The sequence below is a fragment of the Oncorhynchus gorbuscha genome, linkage group LG11, assembly GCF_021184085.1.
Source record: "Oncorhynchus gorbuscha isolate QuinsamMale2020 ecotype Even-year linkage group LG11, OgorEven_v1.0, whole genome shotgun sequence".
In the NCBI taxonomy this organism is placed as follows: Eukaryota; Metazoa; Chordata; class Actinopteri; order Salmoniformes; family Salmonidae; genus Oncorhynchus; species Oncorhynchus gorbuscha.
In genome coordinates, this window is record NC_060183.1 from 28,198,201 (window position 1) to 28,223,441 (window position 25,241).

A 25,241-nucleotide genomic window follows, 5' to 3' on the forward strand; every position below is an offset into this window, starting at 1 on the left:
GATAGAACTTCGGAAGTTTGAAGACCAGGTGGGCTGCATCGTTCTGGATAAGATGCAGGGGTTTGCTGCCCGCTCTGTCCAGTTCAAGCTCTTCTCTGTCCTGGCACCCCAATGGTGGAACCAGCTTCCCCCTGAAGCTAGAACAGCAGAGTCCCTGCCCATCTTCCAAAAACATCTGAAACCCTACCTCTTAAAAGATTGCCTTTCATGTACTAACACTCGCACTTAATAGCTACTTTATTAAGGAAAATGTGCTTACAAGGACTGTGATAAGTGGTTGTCCCACCTAGCCATCTTAAGATGAATGCATTAACTGCAAGTCTCTCTGGATAAGAGCATCTGCTAAATGACTCAAATGTTAATGAGAATGGCGAGATAATAAAGCAAACTTACACTATTTTCAAGTGCCTCCTAAACAGGAACGTTTGTGAGCCACGTGTGTCACCAAGCCTCGTGCTGTAAAATAAAGTGAATCCGTTTAATCATAAACCTGGGCGTCTCGTATACATAACGCATATAAAGTTGATGTCGTTCAGTGGTGACAATATAATGTTGCCTGCGATTCATCTGGAGGTGGCTATCTTTAGTGTCTAAACCCTGTTAGACCATATCTGGGTTCTTATTTCTCAGATTAAGATGTAGATCATGGTTACATGGTGGACTGTGCAAGGCTGATCTCTCTCATTCCTCTGTAAGGAGCTGTGAATCCGCCAGAGGCCCTGGGAAAGGGCTGAGAGGGGCAGAAACACAAGGCTTAAGGGGGTTAGCAGCACAGGGGGCTCGAAAGGGCTAGAAATGAATGGCTACGGTAGCGGTGGATAGGGCTGTGGAGGGAATCACAAAGTGTGTTGGGACATAGGGCTGACAACGGGCTAACTTGTCGCTAACATAACACCACAAAGGAAAAAAAAGGACTGGGGGGGGCAAACTGGACTGAGAATGGTAGTAGTAGTCTCTTGGAGCAAATACAGGGCTTGTAGGAGAGAGATCGGGGGAGAAACAGGCTGGAGGGGAGCAGACAATAAAAAGTTCAAATCGAGATGATGACCAACCATAATATACATTGTTGGCTGCCACTCAGAGCGGCCTACCGTTATTGTGCTCGTAAGTCGCAACTGTACTCAAAAGGAACCTCCCCCATATTCCATACAGCGTGTGATGGGACATTTGATTACTACCTTCCCTATCAATTAGTGATGCATTCTGCAGACGTCTCTCTCTCTTGGATCTGATCCCCGAGGCCCTCTCGCCGTGCGCCGCTCAGCTGTCCGCGTTTGTTCCGTCCGTGCCAGGGGGCTCACTTAAGCTGGGTCTTAACAGATACCCAAGGTCAGAACCACTGTTTGCTGGCTCAAGTCATTTGACTTAAATAGATAGAAGCCCCCCCCCCCCTCCCTCCGCCGATTAATAAATAGACTGTTAAAATAGAATGACTCAAAACACCATTATTGTGCAGTAAAACCACGAAATGTAATGAAACTGAACTGAGATCTGGTGTTTGGTGGTTGTTTGAATGTAAACTCAATGTGTATTATGATACATCCAAAGTGGAAACATCCAAAGTGGTTCTGCAATCTGAATAATTGTGTTTTTAAGAGAGGGTTGTGAAAACATTTTTTGGGGGGGTTTTAGTGCATGTACAATGCAGCATCAAAACATAAACATATTGTTTTGGCAGACTGTGTCTCTCATACAAAGCTTATGTAAGTTATAATAGAGGTAATGTGTGAAGTGGGCCTTCATCACTGGTTTTCATGTGAGAGTACTGTTCAGAATTCTCCCATTCTGAGGTATGGAGGTGGAGAGAGGGCACTCGTGGAAGGTGTGCCCTCTAGCAAACTCTATAAAACAGGCAAGTTTTCGGGCACCTCCCCTGTATTCGGACACATATTTAACCCCTTATTTTTGTTGGCACCAAACTACCTTCATGCTTCCATTAATTTGAATGGTTAACAAATTAACAAAAGCGGAGAACACCATTGTGTTCATGAGTCTCCCCTTTCCATAGTGGGCATAACAGTTTCTCTAGGCCAAACCGTTCGGACGCTAGAGATGTTTTTGTGAGAAGGCCGTGGTCTCATGGTCTGACAGACACAGCTGTAGCTCGGCAACCTTCCACCACAGATGCGGAAGGCCGACGCGGTGGATTGAGATGCAAAAAAAAAAGAGAAGATCTCTCTACCTTAAACTGACGGATTTTTGATGGGGATTTTTTTTATGTTACTTAGATTCTTAAGGATTTTAACTAAACTTTTTGTAATTTAAGTGCATAAATATTATTTTAATTATGATTAATCGCATTGTCTGAAAACAACCCAAATACATCATCTGTACAGATAAAATCTACAATGTAATGCAAAAACAAGTTGACAACGAGTAGGGTGTCTACCAACTCCACCCAGAGGTAGTGAAAACGAACTTGTGATTAAATTTAATTTTCTTATGTTATAAAATACATTTTAACAAGGCAAATGTGATTATTCATGTCCTCAATAATTCAGTGCGGTCTTTCTCTAACATTATATCCAAAAAGTCAGATTTCGTAACTTATGTAGTCTATCCCATAATAAGCACCAAGCACTGTTGACATGGAGGTGCAGGTTACTAGCAACAACTTTTGAGGATTTTACATTTTGTGGTGGTCGTCTTCAAAGTTGTTTACCTGGTTAACAAAAAGCTAAATTACCATGATACGAGTTGAAATAAATGTAAGAGGCTTTGACAATAAAAAGCTTGTCTTACACTTAGTGCTCCATTGCCATTTCACAGAGGTACTTGTTTTTGTAAGAAATCTTCAAAAGAGAACAGGACTTTCTAATTAATATGAGAAACGTATACTAAAATTCTACATGTCATGTCTCAAAATCGATATCTGTCTTACCTCTCTATATATTGTTTTATGTCCTGTGAATTCAACAGGAAAGATGAGTTCATCGGGAAAGTGAGTATGTCAGGTAGCCAGTAGCCTTAATTCTTTCAGAATCCAGCCTAGCTGACATTATTCCATTTTCCATTTTTTGACCACTTTTTTTCCTCTGGCCTCCATTGATTTAATCACCATAATTCTGACTGTCCCACAAGGGTTAACACTCCAATAACTTTTTTGAACAGATTCCCTCTCTCCACTGGGATTCTCTGCCTCTAACCCTATTACGGGGGTTGAGTCACTGGCTTACTGGTGCTCTTCCATGCTGTCCCTAGGATGGGTGTGTCACTTGAGTGGGTTGAGTCACTGACGTGATCTTCCTGTCCGGGTTGGCGCCCCCCTCGGGTTTGTGCCGTGGGGGAGATCTTCGTGGGCTATACTCGGCCTTGTCTCAGGGTAGTAAGTTGGTGGTTGAAGATATCCCTCTAGTGGTGTGGGGGCTGTGCTTTGGCAAAGTGGGTGAGGTTATATCCTGCCTGTTTCACCCTGTCCGGAGGTATCGTCGGACGGGGCCACAGTGTCTCCCGACCCCTCCAGTCTCAGTCCCCAGTATTTATGCTGCAATAGTTTATGTGTCGAGGGGATAGGGTCAGTCTGTTGTATCTGGAGTATTTCTTGTGTCTTATCTGGTGTCCTGTGTGAATTTAAGTATGCTCCCTCTAATTCTCTCTTTCTCCTTCCCTCTCTCGGAGGACCTAAGCCCTAGGACCATGCCTCAGGACTACCTGGCCTGATGACTCTTTGCTGTCCACAGGTGCTGACCTGTTGCACCCTCTACAACCACTGTGATTATTATTATCTGACCTTGCTGGTCATCTATGAACATTTGAACATCTTGGCCATGTACTGTTATATCTCCAACCAGAACAGCCAGAAGAGGACTGGCCACCCCTCAGAGCCTGGTTCCTCTCTAGGTTTCTTTTTAGGTTCCGGCCTTTCTATGGAGTTTTTCCTAGCCACCGTGCTTCTACATCTGCATTGCTTGCTGTTTCGGGTTTTAGGCTGGGTTTCTGTACAGCACTTTGACATCGGCTGATGTAAAAAGGGCTTTAAAAATCTATTTGATTATGATCGAGACATTAGTTTTGGACCATTGGTTTTCTTAGAGAATTACATACACAATTAACATATTATTTGACCATTGGTCAAAAGATGAGCTTTTAAATGGACACCCTACATTGAGGTAAAAAAATGTGTTCTTTATGAATTTACCTAATTATGCTTCCCGTTACTTTAGAAAAAAATATTGTAAATTTGTTTTGCTTTTATTGCGCTTTGAGATTTTTTTATATATTGTTTTACCCCTTTTTCATGGTATCCAATTGGTAGTCTTGTTCCATCGCTGCAACTCCCGTACGGACTCGAGAAGCCCGCTTAACCCGGAAGCCAGCTGCACCAATGTCTCTGAGGAAACACCGTACACCTGACGACCATGTCAGCGTGCATTGCGCCCGGCCCACCACAGGAGTGGCTAGTGCGCGATGGGACAAGAACATCCCTGCCGGCCAAACCCTCCCCTAACCCGGAATACGCTGGGCCAATTGTGCACCGCCCCTTGGGTCTCCCGGTCGCGGCCGGCTGCGACAGAGCCTGGCCTTGAACCAAGATCTCTAGTGGCACAGCTAGTACTGTGATGCAGTGGCTTAGACCAGGTGAGCCACTCTGGAGGGCCGCGCTTTGAGCATTATACAGTTCACTTTGAGCAAATTCTGGATTTTTTGACAGCCCTAATAGAAATGATCTGGTATATTGTAATATGATTACGGGATTCGTAAAGGGACACTACTGATAGTGGTTGGCTAAGATGCCTTGGTATTGCATGGAACCACAAGTGGTGGCTAAGGCAATCCACTCCACCTATGATGGGGTGCAGGATGGGAGGCCCTGTCCCGGTCTTTACTCATCTTCCAGAACAAGGACACGCAGATGAGCTGTTAGCAGCTGATCACACAAGCACAATATTTGCGGCGTGAGGCCAAATGCATTTCCTCTCTCTGGTGGTTATTAATAGAATCAAGCGGAAATGGCTATTCTCATCCCGACGAGCTAACAAAAGCACTGGGTACTCGCGCCAACACTAATATGGCTTTTTTTGTGTCTCACACCCCCTCAACCCCCATCCAAGTCCCCTGCTGCCTATGGCTGCTGTGTCTTCCAGACCAACAGCATATACTGTAACTTAGACACTACACTGTTAAAATGAAGTGAAAATGAATAGTGAACACTAATTCTAGTGGCAACTGAGCTACCACCACCTTAAAGGAGACGAGACCTTAACTTTAACTGAAGTATTGAAACACTTGGTTGTGAAGGTATTGGGACAGATTTAAGGTGTACTGAAACATTCATCCTGAGGTGTTCTGAAACATGACAAGGTATGTTGTAACATCACATAATCAAGAGTTGTGCCACACCTCGCCAAAGACTGGAGAACTAACCCAGAAAAGGTTGAAAACACCATTCCAAATAATGTACTGTAAATGGGAGTTCCTCCTCTTATTGTACAGTGGTTCTTCCTTTAAAAGTTGCAGCGTACTGCAGCACAGCATGCAGGGCGCCGCAGACTTCTATGGCAGGTTATTTAACTGTCAGCCATTGTTGCCAGAATGACGCAATTTACCACAAACGGTCACGGCATAAGCGCAAAACTTTTAAAGGAAGAACCACTGTATATTCCCTACTCTCATATGGTTTGTTGATCAACTCCTCATTAGTAATTCCAAAAGGTCAAATGTATTTTTACTCGTTACGTGGTGGTCCCGTTCTGTGAGCTTGCGCGGCCTACCAGTTCACGGCTGAGCCTTTGTTGCTCCTAGACGCTTCCACTTCACAATAACAGCACTAAGAGTTGACCAGGGCAGCTCTAGGCAGGGCAGAAATTTGACAAACTGACTTGTTGGAAAGGAGGCATCCTATGACGGTGCCACGTTGAAAGTCACAGCTTTTCAGTAAGTCCATTCTACTGGTTGTCTATGGAGATTGCATGGCTGTGTGCTCTATTTCATACACCTGTCAGCAACGGGTGTGGCTGAATATAGCCGAATCCACTAATTTGAAGGGGTGCCCACATACTTTTGGCCATGTAGTGTGTCTGTTCTTGGTGTCTCTAGGGGGCCAAAAATAGACTCTCCATCAGCTGTGTGCACAATATCTCCTGGATTGACTGAGCATTACAATACTATAATCGTTAGGTCTGCAGAGATTTCGAATAACTGTTACGGAGATTTACAAGTTGACAGTAGTGACAGATGTTCACAGTCGGGGACCGCGTGTGTTGTTGAGAGGCATTATCTAGGATCTCTAGAATGTTCACTATACTTAAAAGATTTATTGTGCCCTCACATTGAATATCTATTTATACTTCCATACAACCCTAATTAAAGGGATAGTCTTTACGTAACCAGATAAGAGTGTCTGTCCTATATTTGAGAGATATAAGTAAGCATGTATTACCCGTATACATGTGTAAATTCCCTTTTCACTTCCATACATTTTTCAGTCTGGTACTAGGTTACCTTCAGACGAGTCTTGTGAGGCTTGAGCGTCGTAGAGCAAAAACAACTGATATGTATTATTTGAGAGCATCTCACCTTTCAATAGTGAGTCCTAACATAGTTTCTTTCCCAAACCATTTGTACTCTGTGGACGTTTCCATGAAAACCATTTTTTTCGGGAACGTTTCCTGGTCTGACAAACACCACTGTAGCTCTGCCACCTTCCACCGCAGGTGCGGGAGGCCGACATCGGCGGATATGGTGGGTTGAGACACTGGTATCTCTAGCATAAACAGACTGATTTTGAAGGGGATTTCATTCATTACGCAAATTAGATTCCCACACAGGAGTGGGCATCGACTCTATGGTGAAACAGCTACGCCCGTTTGTGATATTACAAAGAAGTTCATGAAAACAATTAACTTTTTCCCCCTCTGATATTGCACATGCAATAGAAGAGCACAATATGCACTGCAAATTTTTTGGACCATGTTCCGCGACCCTCCTGAGCTCGGTAACAAAAACAATAAGAATGTTGGCGGGACGTCCGTGGTGCTATTTCCCACTACCGCAGCTTTAAGGATGAGGGTTAGGTTTAGGGATTAGGGTTACAGTTGGGTGTCTGCTGCACTCACCACCAGGTTTCCGATGACCATGACCATCATGAAGACCACCAGGCACATCCCGGCTCCGGCCACCTCCATACAGTCCCACATGGTCTCGATCCACTCCCCGCACAGGATGCGAAACACGATGAGGAATGAGTGGAAGAAGTCGTGCATGTGCCAACGTGGCAACTCGCAGTCGGTGGCAATCTTACACACGCATTCCTTGTAGCTCTTGCCAAAGAGCTGCATGCCCACCACGGCGAAGATGAAGACGATGATGGCCAGCACCAAGGTCAGGTTGCCCAGAGCGCCCACAGAGTTGCCAATAATCTTGATCAGCATGTTGAGCGTGGGCCACGACTTGGCTAGTTTGAAGACACGCAGCTGCCTCCAACACATAGTACATTAACAGACAGACAACACACAAATTGCATTTTTCATGGCTTGATGTGCTCTTGATGCAAGTTCCATTGTTGTACATTGGCCCTGTAAACTAAATGAGTACAATAAAGTTAATCTACGAATACTATTTCACAGACATGAATTGACTGGAAATCAGTGTGTCTTACCAAACGGAAAGACCTGAGAACGGACAGGCCTTGGACATTGGCTAGACCTAACTCCACCAGACTGAACGTGACAATGATACTGTCAAAAATGTTCCAGCCGACCTGGAAGTAGTAATACGGATCCATGGCGCAAAGCTTGAAGACCATCTCTGCTGTGAAGATCCCAGTGAAAACCTAGAGGGGGATTCATATCAGAAATATAGACAAGATGTCATTTGGATACATCATGTCAAATACCATAACTCGGATGTTAAGAAATGTTCTCATCAACATAAGACTAAGTAATATCCGATTCAAGCGAACAACATGACACCTAAAATTATATGTCACGCAGTTATAATAAGGAAGCAAGAGTAGCAATGCAAGTTTGAGCTAGCAATACAGCTAGCTTTACACACCTAACATCTACCTCTAAACTAGCCATTTAAAAGTTGTTACCAGGTTCCCCACGGAGAGCATGTGGTCAAACTCTGGGCTCATGGGGTAGTGCTCCATGGCCATGAAGAGGGTGTTGAGCACGATGCAGATGGTGATGCCTAGGTCCACGAAGGGGTCCATCACAATAAAGAGCAACCACTTCTTCAACCATACCCAGGGCACGCAACAGTCCCACTTCAGGAAGATGTCGGCAAACTTGTACCAGCCGGGTGGACAAGGCTTCTGGGCATCTTCCAGCTCTATTAGAAAGAGAGGGAAGGTTTAGATGACCAGTTCAATAATAATGTTTAATAGAAACATAATAACAAACAAACATTTTTTAAATGATTTGGAATTATGGCTGAAAACTCTACAATTCATCCCTCTTGCCGTTGTTATGAAGTTTTAAAAAAAGACAACGAAACAAAGTTACCCAAGACTACTAAGACACCCTTAGAATATTGATCTGGCATTCGAGCAAAATGTCCCGCTCTAAAAAGTGACAGGAGGGGGATGAGTGGATATGATTGACAGAATTAGGGACATTTGTCATTCATTGCCCTAGTTCAACGCTCTTTGACTTTAAGAACATGCATTGGTGACATTCATGTGTCGTTAAATGTGTACAAATATGGGCAATCTGTCTGTTCTAAACAAAAACAACAAGTAAATTAAATGCAACGGTGGGTAACACCAGAATTCATGCCCGTGGTGCCAGCCCGCCCTGGAAGGCTGAAATAGCTCAAGCTTAGCACCAAGAGGGCATGCAACTGTACATTAACAGGGTTCTCTCCTCACACACACACACACACACACACACACACACACACACACACACACACACACACACACACACACACACACACACACACACACACACACACACACACACACACACACACACACACACACACACACACACACACACACACACACACACACACACACAATGTGATTGGCTGCTCTGTGTGTAACAGACTTCAGACAATGCTACTGTAATGAGAGGTGGGGGGGGGGGTCAGAAGGCCATGTCTACAACCACCATGATAAGCTAGGCAATTACACTTCACATTAGAGCGAAGACTGCATCCACTCCCAACTAAGCCTAGTGTATTTCTAAACTTGCCTGAGGGACTTGACATGTCTCCTACTGTGGATGGTTATGTTTGTCTCACAGGCAAGAAACAGACCAATGACACACAGTACATTTCATGGCATGTATATATATGCATATATATATATATATGTATATACACACTGCTCAAAAAAATAAAGGGAACACTAAAATAACACATCCTAGATCTGAATGAATGAAATATTCTTATTAAATACTTTTTTTCTTTATATAGTTGAATGTGCTGACAACAACATCACACAAAAATTATCAATGGAAATCAAATCAAATTTATCAACCCATGGAGGTCTGGATTTGGAGTGACACTTATAATTACAGTGGAAAACCACACTACAGGCTGATCCAACTTTGATGTAATGTCCTTAAAACAAGTCAAAATGAGGCTCAGTAGTATGTGTGGACTCCACGTGCCTGTATGACCTCCCTACAACGCCTGGGCATGCTCCTGATGAGGTGGCGGATGGTCTCCTGAGGGATCTCCTCCCAGACCTGGACTAAAGCATCCACCAACTCCTGGACAGTCTGTGGTGCAATGTGACCGGTTTGGCGGTGGGTCAGTCATGGTGTGGGGTGGCATTTCTTTTGGGGGCCGCACAGCCCTCCATGTGCTCGCCAGACGTAGCCTGACTGCCATTAGGTACCGGGATGAGATCCTCAGACCCCTTGTGAGACCATATGCTGGTGCGGTTGGCCCTGGGTTACTCCTAATGCAAGACTATGCTAGACCTCATGTGACTGGAGTTTGTCAGCAGTTCCTGCAAGATGTGCTATGGACTGGCCCGCCCGTTCCCCAGACCTGAATCCAATAGAGCACATCTGGGACATCATGTCTCGCTCCATCCACCAACACCATGCTGGAGGATGTTGCAGGCAGCAGAACGTTATCCACAGCGTCTCCAGACTCTGTCACATGCTCAGTGTGAACCTGCTTTCATCTGTGAAGAGCACAGGGCGCCAGTGGCGAATTTGCCAATCTTGGTGTTCTCTGGCAAATGCCAAACGTCCTGCACGGTGTCCACCTGTGGACGTCGGGCCCTCATACCACCCTCATGGAGTCTGTTTCTGACCGGTTGAACAGACACATGCACATTTGTGGCCTGCTGGAGGTCATTTTGCAGGGCTCTGACAGTGCTCCTCCTCGCACAAAGGCGAAGGTAGCGGTCCTGCTGCTGGGTTGTTGCCCTCCTACGGCCTCCTCCACGTCTCCTGATGTACTGGCCTGACTCCTGGTAGCGCCTCCATGCTCTGGACACTACGCTGACAGACACAGCAAACCTTCTTGCCACAGCTCACATTGATGTGCCTTCCTGGATGAGCTGCACTACTTGAGCCACATGTGTGGGTTGTAGACTCCGTCTTATGCTACCACTAGAGTGAAAGCACCGCCAGCATTCAAAAGTGACCAAAACATCAGCCAGGAAGCATAGGAACTGAGAAGTGGTCTGTGGCTGCCACCTGCAGAACCACTCCTTTATTGGGGGTGTCTTGCTAAATGCCTATAATTTTCACCTGTTGTCTATTCCATTTGCACAACAGCATGTGAAATTTATTGTCGATCAGTGTTGCTTCCTAAGTGGACAGTTTGATTTCACAGAAGTGTGATTGACTTGGAGTTACGTTGTGTTGTTTAAGTGTTCCCTTTATTTTTTTGAGCAGTGTATATATATGATAGTAGTTGAAGTTGACAAAAAACAAATATTTGTATGCATTATGAATGGATCTATAGGGAAAAATTTTTCTGAAAATACACTGAACAAAAATATAAACGCAACATGTAAAGTGTTGATCCCATGTTCCATGAGCTGAAAGAAGATCCCAGAAATTCACCATACACACAAAATGATTATTTCTGAAATTTTGTGCACAAATTTGTTCACATTCCTGTTTGTGAGCATTCGATCCTTTGTCAAGATAATTAATCCACCTGACAGGTGTGGCATTTCAAGAAGCTGAGTAAATAGCACCTGGGGACAATAAAAGGCTACACTAATATGTGCAGTTTTGTCACACATCACAATGCCACAGATGTCTCAAGTTGAGGGAATGTGCAATTGTCATGATGACTGCAGAATGTTCACCAGAGCTGTTGCTAGAGAATTCAATTTTAATGTGTCATCCATAAGCGACCACCTCCAACTTCGTTTTAGAGAATTTGGCAGGACATCCAACCGGCCTCACAACCGGAGACCACATGTAACCATGCTAGCACAGGACCTCCACATCTTCACCTGCGGCATCCCCTTTAATGGGGAAAAACTCTTTGATTGGCTTCTCTCCCAGGCCCATCCATGGCGGCGCCCCTGCCTAGTCATGTGAAATCCATAGATTAGGGCCTAATGAATTTATTTCAACTGACTCATTTCCTTTTATGAACTGTAACTCAGCAAAATATTTTAAATTGTTGTATTGTTGCGTTTATATTTTTGTTCAGAATACAGTTATCAATGCAGGGCTGCATTTTACTCTCTTCCCAAAGAAACCCTGAATTAAAATGACATCATTGTCATTGTTGATGATATCACAATGGTAATACTATCATTCAAGAATCATCGTCATCATTATCAGCATTTTCACCATTGTTGTCGTCATAATCATGACCATCACTATGTGTTGCTCTCTTACCCTCCATGACGGTGGTGAGAACACTAACAGCACTCGCCGATCTGTTCTTCAGGCCTGGCTGCTCCAGATGGAACATGCTGTCCTCTTTGAGCTCGTCCTCTGGAACCGACTGGAGGGGGGGGTGAAGTCTCATCATCACTGGCCACTAAACATCTTACATGCTGTCTACACCGCGTGCGCAAGCATTACAAAATAAATGTACACATACATGTTATTTAATCATTGCACCCACAAATAGAACTTGGTTCTATTTGTGACGCTCAAAGCGCTGCAAGTCCTGCCTCCCAAATCTCCTCATTGGTTTTTAGGGGTATATACCCATGTGGGTGATTAAAAGATGAACGGAGGTCCACACACCAGCCGGTTGTAGCAATGCACCTTAAATTTGGTTGCCAGGAAGGAGGAGAGTTGACGAGAAAGGAATTCCGTTGACCGTTTTATCTGTGGATTAATTGTCGAAGTAGAGGACCTTGTGCATTTCAGGTAAAATAACAACCCAATGTTTATATCCCAGGACAAATTAGTTAGCAACAGCAAGCAAGCTAGCTAAATTCGCCATAAATGTTTAACGGTTTTCGATCTGGCCCCAAATTAATATAATTGGTTCAGAGTTTGTTTTGATATTTAAAAATATAATTCGTTTTACCAGACCACATGACCACACGTATACATACGATCTAGTAAGCATGTTAGGTGTCACTGAACTCTTACGATAGAAGGGTTGTGTATACAAGACAACAAAGACCAATAGCCAAAACAACCTGCGTTTGATGTGAATTTGTAAAAGAATGAGACAAAACAAACTGCACTCCCACCACTGTGGACCCATTCTGACCTATAAACGTTGACCTGATAAGATAAACATTAGCAAGGAGACGTCACACTGACCTCCGACTCAGAGGACACTGGAGCGATGGCCAGACGGGGCACGATTCTCCCATTACAGTCCTTGATAACATCATCTCCGAGGCTCTGCTCGTCATCCGCAGAGCCCCCGTATGACCCAGAGTGCTGACTAAGCTCTTTCCGACTTGTCAGGGTCGCCTGACTTCCATCAGCAGCATCAGCTTGCTCCTGTGAAACACCAATGATAAAATGGATCAGTTAATTGTGTAAAGTAGGGCAGCCACTGGCCTACCGGACAGGCCGTGGTGGAAACATTTGCACAAATAAAGTGCAGTCAAAAAGTTGAACTGAATATGATTTCATTTACCTTGGATATTGCAGCCCATTTGTGTAGCCTATTAGCCAGACAAAACAATACATAGTAGCTGAATTTATCCTCAAGCAAAAAAAACATTTCCTAATTGTTAGGCTATTTTAAGTGTAATTTTTATAAAACCTTTGTAGTAGCTAAATGGTATATAGTTAAAGATAGGAGGCTAGACTGCATGATGAAACAATCCCTAGTAAGCTAGTGTTTTGAGGGTGGACTGTATTTCTGTCCAAGCTGGTAGAGTGAGGTGGGCTCATGTCATGCAGGTTCAGGTAGGACAGTTGTATATTCAACAAAATCTATTGGTAGTTGATTAGGGGTGAACTTTGACCTTGCAGGATCCATAGAAATCTTGTTACACCAGTGAGGGCTGCATGATATGGGCAAAAATTTGAATTGCTATACTTTTTTCAAATTGCTACCAAATATTGCGATTTTACTTGGATAAGTAAACTATACATTGAGTGTACAAAACATTCGAAACACCTTCCAAATATTAAGTTGCACCCCCTTTCGCCCTCAGAAAAGCCTCAATTCGTTGGGGCATGGGCTCTACAAGGTGTCAAGTGTTCTGCAGGGATGCTGGCCCATGTTGACTCCAATGCTTCCCACAGTTGGCTGGATGTCCTTTGGGTGGTGAACCATTCTTAATACACACAGGAAACTGTTGACCATGAAAAACCCACCAGCGTTGCAGTTCGTGACACATTCAAACCGATGCGCCTGGCACCTACTACCATACCCTGTTTAAAGCGACTTAAATCTGTTGTCTTGCCCATTTACCCTCTGAATGGCACACATACACAATCCATGTCTCAATTGTCTCGATGCTTAAAAATCCTTATTTAACCTGTCTTCTCCCCTTCATCTACACTGGTTGAAGTGGATTCAATAAGTGACATCAATAAGGGATCCTAGCTTTCAGCTGGATTTACCTGTCATGGAAAGAGCAGGTGTTCTAAATGTTTTGTATACTCAGAACATAGAAATATCATGATTTATGTTAAAACGCAAAGTGGAAAGCAGTATTGCTCTTGTTTGGAACAATCTCTTGACTGCATTTGACCTAACAGAAAAGCATGCAAACGTATAGTGAATATAAGTGAATCTAACAGCGAGGAGGAGGAATTGTGCTGCTTAAGTGACAGGGGGCGTGGCTTGGTGTGTGTGGGAACAAGCCACAAGAGGAGAGAGGAAGAGAGACGAAAAAAGTTAACTTTTTTTATTTATTTTTTTACACGCTGCTGAGTGGTGTTTCAAAACATTCCGAGATGGACAGCTCTGGCGATATGGATATTGATATTGTGGTCCTTCTGTAGCTCAGTTGGTAGAGCATGGCGCTTGTAACGCCAGGGTAGTGGGTTTGATCCCCGGGACCACCCATATGTAGAATGTATGCACACATGACTGTAAGTCGCTTTGGATAAAAGCGTCTGCTAAATGGCATATATTATATTATATTATTATTATTATATTATTATATTAGATTATTATTATATTATATTGGGTAAACCGATTTTAATTCAGTCACTTCGACAGCACCCCTTTTGATTGGAACGAAAACTTCCATACATACTGTATTTGCCTATTGTAGAAGTGCTCAAGAGATAAAAGTGCTCAAAGTTGACCTATTTTGCATGCCCCACCATACCATAAAACATCCATGTCTTTAACACTGGAAAAGATTGAGATTGATACCATATAAAAGCTTACAAACAGGTTTGTTAAACTATTTAATTTCTTGAAAAAAAGTTTTTTTTGTACAAATTGTCATTTTACCAGAAAAAACAAACGCCTTTTTTTCATATTCACATACAGTATGTTGTAGCTTAGACCCTATTTTACCTCATCTGAGGTTTTTGTGTTGTGCCTGCCATCGTTTGATACACAACATGCTCTTCATTACAGATTGGGTGTCATGTTTTGGCTGACTAAAATTGGAATAAAATTGACATTTCAACTTTCAAAATTTAACACAGAGATGGTTGGAGGTTCACGCAGAAAACGTTGACTTGAATGGGAATATATGTTTAAAACTATACTGTTGAACTATTGAAATGATAGAATAGACGTGACTATTTAAGTTGACATTCAACGGTGGGTGGACCGGCGGCCATCTTTGTGGTAGTAAATAAAGATCCAATTTAAATTCAATGGTGTACCAGCTAAATTGCAGTGGTCTGACGGGATAGGTCAATTTCTATGAATTCTAGTTCTATGACTGAAATGACACAGTGTTGTGTTTCAACCAATGGTGGGCACAGCACAACACAGAAACCCCAGCGTGAGTTAACATGTTTTTTGATAATTGACGTTAAAAGTTCAAATCTGTAATATTTTTTATTAAAACACTTTAATTAAAAAAAATAAACAACTCTGTAAGCTTTTAAATGATATCAAACTACTTAAGTAGGTTTTGGGGGTATCTGTACTTTACTATTTATATTTTTGACTACTTTTACTTCACTACATTCCTTAAGAAAATATTGTACTTTTTACTCCATTCCTTTTCCTTGACACCCAAAAGTACTCGTTATATTTTGAATGCTTAGCATGACAGGAAATTAGTCCAATTCACGCAAGTAATAAACCGAACGTCCCTGGTCATCCCTATTGCCTCTGACCTGGCAGACTCACTAAACACACATGCTTCGTTTGTAAATTATGTCTGAATGTTGGGGTGTCCTCATGGCTTTCCGTAAATAAAAATAAGTAAAAAATGTTTCATCTGGTTTGCTTAATATAAGGAATTTGAAATGGAATATACTTTTACTTTTGATACTTAAGTACAGTGGGGCAAAAAAGTATTTAGTCAGCCACCAATTGTGCAAGTTCTCCCACTTAAAAATATGAGAGAGGCCTGTAATTTTCATCATAGGTACACTTCAACTATGACAGACAAAATGAGAAAAGAAATCCAGAAAATCACACTGTAGGATTTTTAATGAATTTATTTGCAAATTATGGTGGAAAATAAGTATTTGGTCACCTACAAACAAGCAAGATTTCCGGCTCTCACAGACCTGTAACTTCTTCTTTACGAGGATATGGAGACGCTAGCGTCTCAACTGGCTAATTGCCTGGGGAAATGCAGAGCGCCAGATTCAAATAAAATTCAAACTCATTAAATCACACATGTAAGATACTAAATTAAAGCTACACTCGTGAATCCAGCCAACATGTCAGATTTAAAAAAATGATTTTTGGCGAAAGCATGAGAAGCTATTATCTGATAGCATGCACCCATCTGAACCAGTAGTAAACAAAATAACTAGCGTAGCAGGCGCTACACAAAACACTGAAATAAAATATAAAACATGCATTACCTTTGACAAGCTTCTTTGTTGGCACTCCAATATGTCCCATAAACATCACAATTGGTCCTTTTTTTCCGATTAATTCCATCCATGTATACCCAAAATGTCCATTTATAAAGCACGTTTGATCCGGAAAAACAGCTTGCCAAAACACAACGACAAAAAGTTACCTATAAACTTTGCCAAAATATTTCAAACTACTTTTGTAATACAACTTTAGGTATTTTTAAACGTTAATAATTGATCAAATTGTAGACGGGGCAATCTGTATTCAATAGAGCAAGTAAACAAACTATGCACCTTTTTTCGTCTTGCATAACTCTCAGTGTAACGTTGTTCCAGGATGTTCTTTGCACCAATGATTAACTTCAACCAAATTCCAAAGACTGGTGACATCCCGTGGAAGTCGTAGGAACTGTATCTTGGCAAAGACAACTGAGGGAACGGTCAGAGGCAAAAAAATAAATAAATCTGAACAGTTATTCCTCAGGGTTTTGCCTGCTACATAAGTTCTGTTATAGTCACAGCCTACTGGGGTGGCAGGGTAGTCTAGTAGTTAGAGCGTTGTACTAGTAACCAGAAGGTTGTAAGTTCAAACCCCCGAGCTGAGAAGGTACAAATCTGTCATTCTGCCCCTGAACAGGCAGTTAACCCACTGTTCCTAGGCAGTCATTGAAAATAAGAATTTGTTCTTAACTAACTTGCCTGGTTAAATAAAGGTAAAATAAAAGACATGATTGAAACAGTTATAGAAACTTCAGAGTGTTTTCTATCGACACCAACATATAATATATTCCTGGCAGCAGGAAGTTGAAATTGTGCACGCTATTTATCCAAAAGTGAAAATGCTGTCCCCTATCCCAAAGAGGTTTTAAGAGGCTCCTCTGTCCTCCACTCGTTACCTGTATTAATGGCACATGTTTGAACTTGTTATCAGTATAAAAGACACCTGTCCACAACCTCAAACAGTCACACTCCAACGCCACTATGGCCAAGACCAAAGAGCTGTCAAAGGACACCAGAAACAAAATTGTAGACCTGCACCAGGCTGGGAAGACTGAATCTGCAATAGGTAAGCAGCTTGGTTTGAAGAAATCAACTGTGGGAGCAATTACTAGGAAATGGAAGACATACACGACCACTGATAATCTCCCTCGATCTGGGGCTCCACGCAAGATCTCACCCCGTGGGGTCAAAATGATCACAAGAACGGTGAGCAAAAATCCCAGAACCACACGGGGGGAACTAGTGAATGACCTGCAGAGAGCTGGGACCAAAGTAACAAAGCCTACCATCAGTAACACACTACGCTGCCAGGGACTCAAATCCTGCAGTGCCAGACGTGTCCCCATGCTTAAGCCAGTACATGTCCAGGCCCGTCTGAAGTTTGCTAGAGAGCATTTGGATGATCCAGAAGAAGATTGGGAGAATGTCATATGGTCAGATGAAACCAAAATATAACTTTTTGGAAAAACTCAACTCGTTGTGTTTTGAGGACAAAGAATGCTGAGTTGCATCCAAAGAACATCATACCTACTGTGAAGTATGGGGTGGAAACATCATGCTTTGGGGCTGTTTTTCTGCAAAGGGACCAGGACGACTGATCCGTGTAAAGGAAAGAATGAATGGGGCCATGTATCGTTAGATTTTGAGTGAAAACCTCCTTCATCAGCAAGGGCATTGAAGATGAAACGTGGCTGGGTCTTTGACAATGATCCCAAACACACACCTCAGGCAACGAAGGAGTGGCTTCGTAAGAAGCATTTCAAGGTCCTGGAGTGGCCTAGCCAGTCTCCAGATCTCAACCCCATAGAAAATCTTTGGAGGGAGTTGAAAGTCCGTGTTGCCCAGCAACAGCCCCAAAACATCACTGCTCTGGAGGAGATCTGCATGGAGGAATGGGCCAAAATACCAGCAACAGTGTGTGAAAACCTTGTGAAGACTTACAGAAACGTTTGACCTCTGTCATTGCCAACAAAGGGTATATAACAAGTATTGAGATAAACTTTTGTTATTGACCAAATACTTATTTTCCACCATAATTTGCAAATAAATTCATTAAAAATCCTACAATGTGATTTTCAGTTTTTTTTCTAATTTTGTCTGTCATAGTTGAAGTGTACCTATGATGAAAATTACAGGCCTCTCTCATCTTTTTAAGTGGGAGAACTTGCACAATTGGTGGCTGACTAAATACTTTTTTTGCCCCACTATATTTTAAACCTAATACTTTTAGACTTTTACTCAAGTAGAAATTTACTGGGTGACTTTTACTTTAGTCATTTTCTATTAAGGTATCTTTACTTTTACTCAAGTATGACAGTCGGGTACTTTTTCCACCACTGATCTTTTCCAATGCTAAATACATGGAGGTCTCATGGTATGGTGGTGTATGCAAAATGGGTCAACTTTGAGCACCTCTATCTCCTAAATGTTTTGGCATTCAGGTCGAAAAGACTTGCTGTCTACTTCTTCCCTGGGTAAACACGTATGGAAAGTGTTGTTTAAATCAAAAGGTACTCTGTCAAAAAGGTATTGAATTCAAATTGATTTATACAATTGCACATGTCAATATTGCGATTTTGATGTGAATTTGATTAAATGTGCAACCAAAGTGATGTAAAGGATAATACTTTGGGTTTAGTGGGCCAGCATCCCTGACACAAAGAGAAAGAGAAAGTAAGTCCAAGCTATCCTATTTGGTAGCCATTCAATATACCACCAGTCGATTGCCCCAACCTAATGATATGTACATTATTCCATATATACTGAGAGGCTTCAAAAATTGTATTTACATAGTGTTCAGTTTGATGTCATAATTTCTCATATCTTTTAAAGTTATTATTAAACTTTTACTTTGACATTTATCAACATAGAGGTCTCTGATCATTTCTCTGAACTGACCAAGGGGAACCAGAACATCTCATTTCAGAGATCTCTGTGAGTTGTTCCCCATAAAGGGCGCAAAAACAACTAAAAGCATCTTTACCCAACTCTGTGGAGACTGAAAGGACCTCCAGTGTTATCTAAGCCTGTGACCGGGTTTGTTCATTTGTAAGTCCACATTTAATTAATAATGATAGATACATAGGATGTTTCTGTATGAGTGTTTTGTAAATAAACAGAAGAGAATTCTGCTCTCTCCTTACATAGAAAGAGGCCCAACACACTTTTTGATACAAAACACAGTGGTGAGTTCTATAACCATCACCAGTGAAAAACAGCATTTAGTGGTTTAAGTGTAGATGCTGCTGCATGCAAATAGATAATGTCCCTATAATCTAAAACAGACAAAAGTGGCCTGGACGATTTCCTTCCTATTAAAAAAAGTCAGGCATGCTTTCTTTCTGTAAAAGAAACGAGCCTTGAGCTTTAACTTCTTCACCAGCTCAGTGACATGTTTTTTTTTAAATTAGTTTTTCATCAAGCCAGATACCAAGATATTTGTAGGAATGAATTTGCTCGATTTGCGTACCGTTCAAACTAGTCATTACAATTTCATTTAAATCTGGGGTATGGGGGCTAGAAAAAAAGCATGCATTTATTTTTGTTTGCACTAACTTTAGATCCAAGGGAGCCTGGAAAATGGATTGATAATGATCAAGATCACTACTACCACCACCCGTAACGGCAGATTTCCTCCTCTTCTTCTGAAGAGGAGATGTAGCAGGGATCGGACCAAAACGCAGCGTGGTAAGTGTCCATATCGTTTATTATAAAACATAAACTGAACACTAAGAACTACAAAACAATAAATGTGAACATGAACGAAACCAAACCGAAACAGTCCCGTGTGGTGACAAACACAGAAACAAACAGCCACAAACCAACAGTGAAACACAAGCTACCTAAGTATGATTCTCAATCAGAGATTGAGAGAGACTAACGACACCTGCCTCTGATTGAGAACCATACTAGGCCGAAACAGAAACCTAAACATAGAAACACAAAACGTAGACTGCCCACCCCAACTACTAAATAAAGACAAAACAAAGGAAAATAAAGGTCAGAACATGACACCACCCTTAGTGTCCATACCTAATAATTCAGCAATAACTTTTGTTTCTGTGAATTGCCAAAAAGGAAAACTCTGACTATCATTTCCCAAGTCATGTGAGGTTGACTGATCATCAATCGAGGCAACTGGAGGCTCTATGTGGGAAGGACAGTCAACTAACTCACCAAGACCATTATGGCCGCCATTTCTTTCAAATAAGAAACCAGCTGAGATAAGATGTTGATTAAAAGCATCACACATCTGAACTTTTTCAGTAAAGACGCAGGAGTCTAAAACTACTTTCTTTTCCAGAATTTAGAGGGATCACTAACAGAGTCTGCCATAGCTCTAAGATAGTAGTGTGATTTGGCCTGTTTTGTCATGAGGATATGCAGTAGCTGTCACCTGACCTGAGCTTGGATCCTGTATTGCTCCAGAAGCCTCTGAAACTCCTCCTCCTTATCCTGCGCCTCTTTCAGAGTGGCCTCGTTCTGCTCGTCGTAGGCCATGGCAACCACGGCCAGGATGAGGTTGATGAGGTAGAAGGAACCCAGGAAGATGACCAGCACAAAGAAGATCATGTACGTCTTCCCCGCTGCTCGAAGTGTCTGCATACGAAGAGGCATGCAAAGACAAGTTTGGAGGATGACACAAAATGGTCAACATGCAGTTTGTAGTAAACCTCATGAAATTCCTTTTAGGCACACTCCCTGCAGTCCCTTTCGAGGAATGGAGAGCGCTCACATTTTTACAGGACAAAGTCCAGGAAAAGTAAAACCTAAGGCTTAAATTTGTACCTATGAAACAATTTATCATTCTATACTATATTATATAATTGTAAGTACCAACCAGTTGGAACAGGTTCTCCCAGTAGTCCTGCGTCATGAGTCTGAAGAGGGACAAGAAGGCCCAGCCGAAGGAGTCGTAGCTGGTGTAGCCGTAGTTGGGGTTTCTCCCAGCCTTTATGCACGTGAATCCTTCTGGGCACTTCCTATCAACAGTGGTGGGTAGCGGGTGAAGAATCAGTTTGCACACAGCCGGCCACCCCTCCCTGACCCCACAATCCTCAACATCTAGAATGCTGCTTGTCAAAGACAAGAGCATAACTTATATCTGATAGTTGTATTGTGTGTATAGCTTACATAACATTTGGCTACTTTTCCAATAGTGTTCTGTTTGCCCACAGTGGTGTGCATCCTTCCATCAAAACCCTGATATTGCTTTACTAAATGTAAGAAATATATTCATAACTCATCTTTGTATCATTGTGCCATTTGTGTTATCACAAAGTAACATACCCAGCATCAGAGCTGTTTCCGCAGAGAAGAGCATCCAGACTACCTTCCAAATAGTAGTGGTTCTCTATAGCCGAAAGACAGAGCAAATCAAACGCAAACTAAAAGTACTGTTCATAACGTCACATCAGCCTGAAGTAGAGGAACAGAGGACTTGTCTCAGTGGTTCAAACGCACCTATATTGCTGATGTACTCCTTGAAATCGACGGGAACAGTGGAATTTGACGTTTCGCCGAAACCCATGGTGCCGTCAAGCGACGAGGTGAAGTTGTAATCGTCGAACACCGTTGAGTTGAGGATGGGCCACCGGACACACTTGTTGCGCAAGTTCCCCATGAAGAGTTGCAGGCCGATGAGCGCAAACACGGCCAGGGCGAACACAGTGAGGATCATCACGTCTACCATTTTCTTTACTGACTGGACCAGGGCGCCCACGATGGTTTTTAATCCTGGTCAAATGGATTCATGTCAGTGACACATCTGCAGGCCGAGATAAACCAGATCGTGCATAGTGGCTCTGATGGCTTACTGCTTCCAGCATGGTGCTGTCAACACCAAGGTTATGGGTTTGTTTCCTGAATTGGGCCACACATACTATATATTTGACTGTGTAAACAGTAAGTCGCTTTGGATACTATTACTATTATTATCCGACATCACAGTGTCAATAGGTCAATAAGTCTGAACGTGTGCATACAAACCAGGTCAATTAATTGAAGACATATCAAGAAAACATTTTGATATTGACATCAGTTTGGCGAGTCTCAACAAGAGCTGCTGATGAAACAACCTGGACTCGGGTAGAGGTAACATGGTAAATACAAATCTGCTAAACGTATGATATATTACGAATTCCAATTTGCTGTGTGTGGCTAATGTTAGTTAGGTGGGAAACGGTTGAGAGTTAGGTTAAAGGGTTAAGGTTAGGATTAGCTAACGTGCTAAGTAGTTGCAAAGTAGCAAAACATTTGTGTAGTTCCAAGTTACTACTTAGCTAAAATGCTCAATTTGAAACGTGATGAGATTCGAACACGCAACCTTTGGGGTTGCTAGAAGTTCGCGTTATACGCCTACTCATCCACCTCGACCAACCACCCTACTTTAGTTATTTCCTTCAGTGACCTTCTGTTTTTATGTAACCATTCCGAAAGCAACATATCATACTAATTAAGATGGTACATGTAAATCTGGGACAATGAGACCAGGCTGGATGAAAACATACCAGGAATCACAGTGATGGTTTTAAGGGCTCGGAGTACACGGAACGTCCTAAGGGCTGACACGTTGCCTAGATCAACAAACTCAGTGACGTACCTGTGGAGAGACACACAGTACAAGCAATATATTAACATTATTTAATTGTGGACTGACTGACAGTGGACAACAGTGGACCTGTCACTGAAGAAAGTTGTGTGTTAAAAAACGTTACAAAATAGTACACAAAAAAATCAGACATGGTGTTCGCTGTGGTATATGATATCTTTTTTTTTATAGAGTCTATTTTTATATTGGTCCACTTCTTGGGCCAAATAGACGCACTGCTTGAGAGGGTGGCCAAAACCATTTATCCATCTCGCAACAAGACGTGTTGTATATCACAAACTATTAGATTATTTTTATTTATTTTTTTAGCATTATTATTGGGTATGTTTTCAAATGTTTTACATTTGTTTTTCTAAGATTTAATCAAATGTATTTAAATGTTTTTGGCAAAAATGCACAGAATGTATTTCTTAAATATAATGTGGCCAGGGGGTCATTGCAAAAAGAAAAATGTATCAATTTACTTACTTGGATAAATAAAGGCTGGATGTATAAAATGTGTTATAAAACATTTACTAACCATTCCAGTTGGCTAACAATTATATCATTTGTGAAAGAGGGTTGAGAGCCAGTCGGGTGTGTAGGTACTCACGCCATGCTGATCACCATGAAATCCAGCCAATTCCATGGATCTCGAAGGAATGTGAAAGGGCCGACAACAAAGCCTCTTGACAACACTTTGCATGAGGCCTCAAAGGTATAAATACCAGTAAAAACATACCTGCAATGAGAAAACAGTATCTTCCCAATGCACTACTTCTGCAATTCTCTCTCTGTGAGCTACATTGTACTTCAGAGATAATTCATTGTTTACATGACTTAAGACACTTTGAACCATTAGATATCGTGGTAAAACAGTGGCGCGTGCAATAGCCCTTTCAGGAATCAATTCTGAAATTCAGCACAGGTTGGTATACTTACTCAACAGTTTTACTCCATGACGGTGGGTCGCTCATCGTCATAAAAAAGCAGTTCGACAGAATGGTAATCATGATGAACATGCTAAATAACTTAATATAGAGTCAAGGCAAACCGGCAGGCACACTGATTGTACTGCAAAAGACAATAGTAACATCAAAGGTCGCTAAACCCTGATGGGGTACAGCTTTATATACACAGTACACAACAATATAAGACCATCCTTCTTACAATCACCCCTTCCCTACACAGGGCAGCTAGAGTCCCTACATTAAAAAGGATATGAATGTATGAGAATTTTAATGGCTCCTCTTCTAAGATGATTGAAGGGGCTTAGAATGTAGCAAGCTGATTCAGCATTGAACCTGAAGATTGTGTTTCCTTTGGTGATCACGATAAAGGTCTGGAAAAACACAACATGAAAAGACATTACCGCACTGCTAAGTGAAGGACTAAAGTAACAAATTGTAAATAATAACGATTAAACTCTGCACAAAGCTTACATGGTGGTAAAGGATATTACATGCACTCCGGACAACTTATGGAATCATATTTGTCAAGTCATCCACCCTGTCATATTGCAGTGACACTCCAGCAAGCTAATCCAGGCTAGCATCCTAGTTCGCTAATCCCTTTTAGCCCCCAATTCATTCTATCACAGATAAAGGAAAACCACACTGTAGGTTTCACCCAGAATTTTAAAGGACAGGCTTGGTTTAGTGGAAATATCCAATGACAATGTCCCTGAAAGAACAGTGTGTGTGGGGTGTGTCTCTTTGAACGCATGAAGTTAACACCTCAGAAGCAGCATTAACGATTGAGAACCTTGTGAATCTCGTGAACCCATAGTGTGGTTTTCCTTTATTGGCAAGTGATCAAATTGGGGTCTCAGTGTGCAACACATGTACAGTCGTGGCCAAAGGTTTTGAGAATGACACAACTATTAATTTTCACAAAGTCTGCTGCCTCAGTTTGTATGATGGCAATTTACTCCAGAATGTTATGAAGAGTGATCAGATGAATTGCAATTAATTCGTCATGCAAAGGAACTGAATTCCCAAAAGAACATTTCCACTGCATTTCAGCCCTGCCACAAAAGGACCAGCTGACATCATGTCAGTGATTCTCTCGTTAACACAGGTGTGAGTGTTGACGAGGACAAGGCTGGAGATCACTCTGTCATGCTGATTGAGTATGAATAACAGACTGGAAGCTTCAAAAGGAGGGTGGTGCTTGGAATCATTGTTCTTCCTCTGTCAATCATGGTTACCTACAAGGAAACACACACCGTCATCATTGCTTTGCACAAAAAGGGCTTCACAGGCAAGGATATTTCTGCCAGTAAGATTGCACCTAAATCAACCATTTATTGTATCGTCAAGAACTTCAAGGAGAGCGGTTCA

At 42.1% G+C, this 25,241-nt stretch overlaps 1 protein-coding gene across 1 annotated transcript in view; it reads right to left on the bottom strand.

Moving 5' to 3' along the window:
- The window catches only part of scn4aa (sodium channel, voltage-gated, type IV, alpha, a), an 84,228-nt gene that overhangs the window by 15,522 nt on the left and 43,465 nt on the right, over positions 1–25,241 (bottom strand). The window contains exons 3-15 of the mRNA XM_046369241.1: positions 24,123–24,241; positions 23,842–23,931; positions 23,513–23,641; positions 22,820–22,911; positions 21,774–22,046; positions 21,600–21,663; positions 21,151–21,292; positions 20,712–20,909; positions 12,660–12,845; positions 11,772–11,880; positions 8,036–8,274; positions 7,598–7,771; positions 7,056–7,412 (exon numbers count right to left, since the gene is read on the bottom strand). Coding sequence (XP_046225197.1) covers positions 7,056–7,412; positions 7,598–7,771; positions 8,036–8,274; positions 11,772–11,880; positions 12,660–12,845; positions 20,712–20,909; positions 21,151–21,292; positions 21,600–21,663; positions 21,774–22,046; positions 22,820–22,911; positions 23,513–23,641; positions 23,842–23,931; positions 24,123–24,241 — 2,172 coding nt within the window. The remainder of the gene's footprint in view (positions 1–7,055; positions 7,413–7,597; positions 7,772–8,035; positions 8,275–11,771; positions 11,881–12,659; positions 12,846–20,711; positions 20,910–21,150; positions 21,293–21,599; positions 21,664–21,773; positions 22,047–22,819; positions 22,912–23,512; positions 23,642–23,841; positions 23,932–24,122; positions 24,242–25,241) is intronic.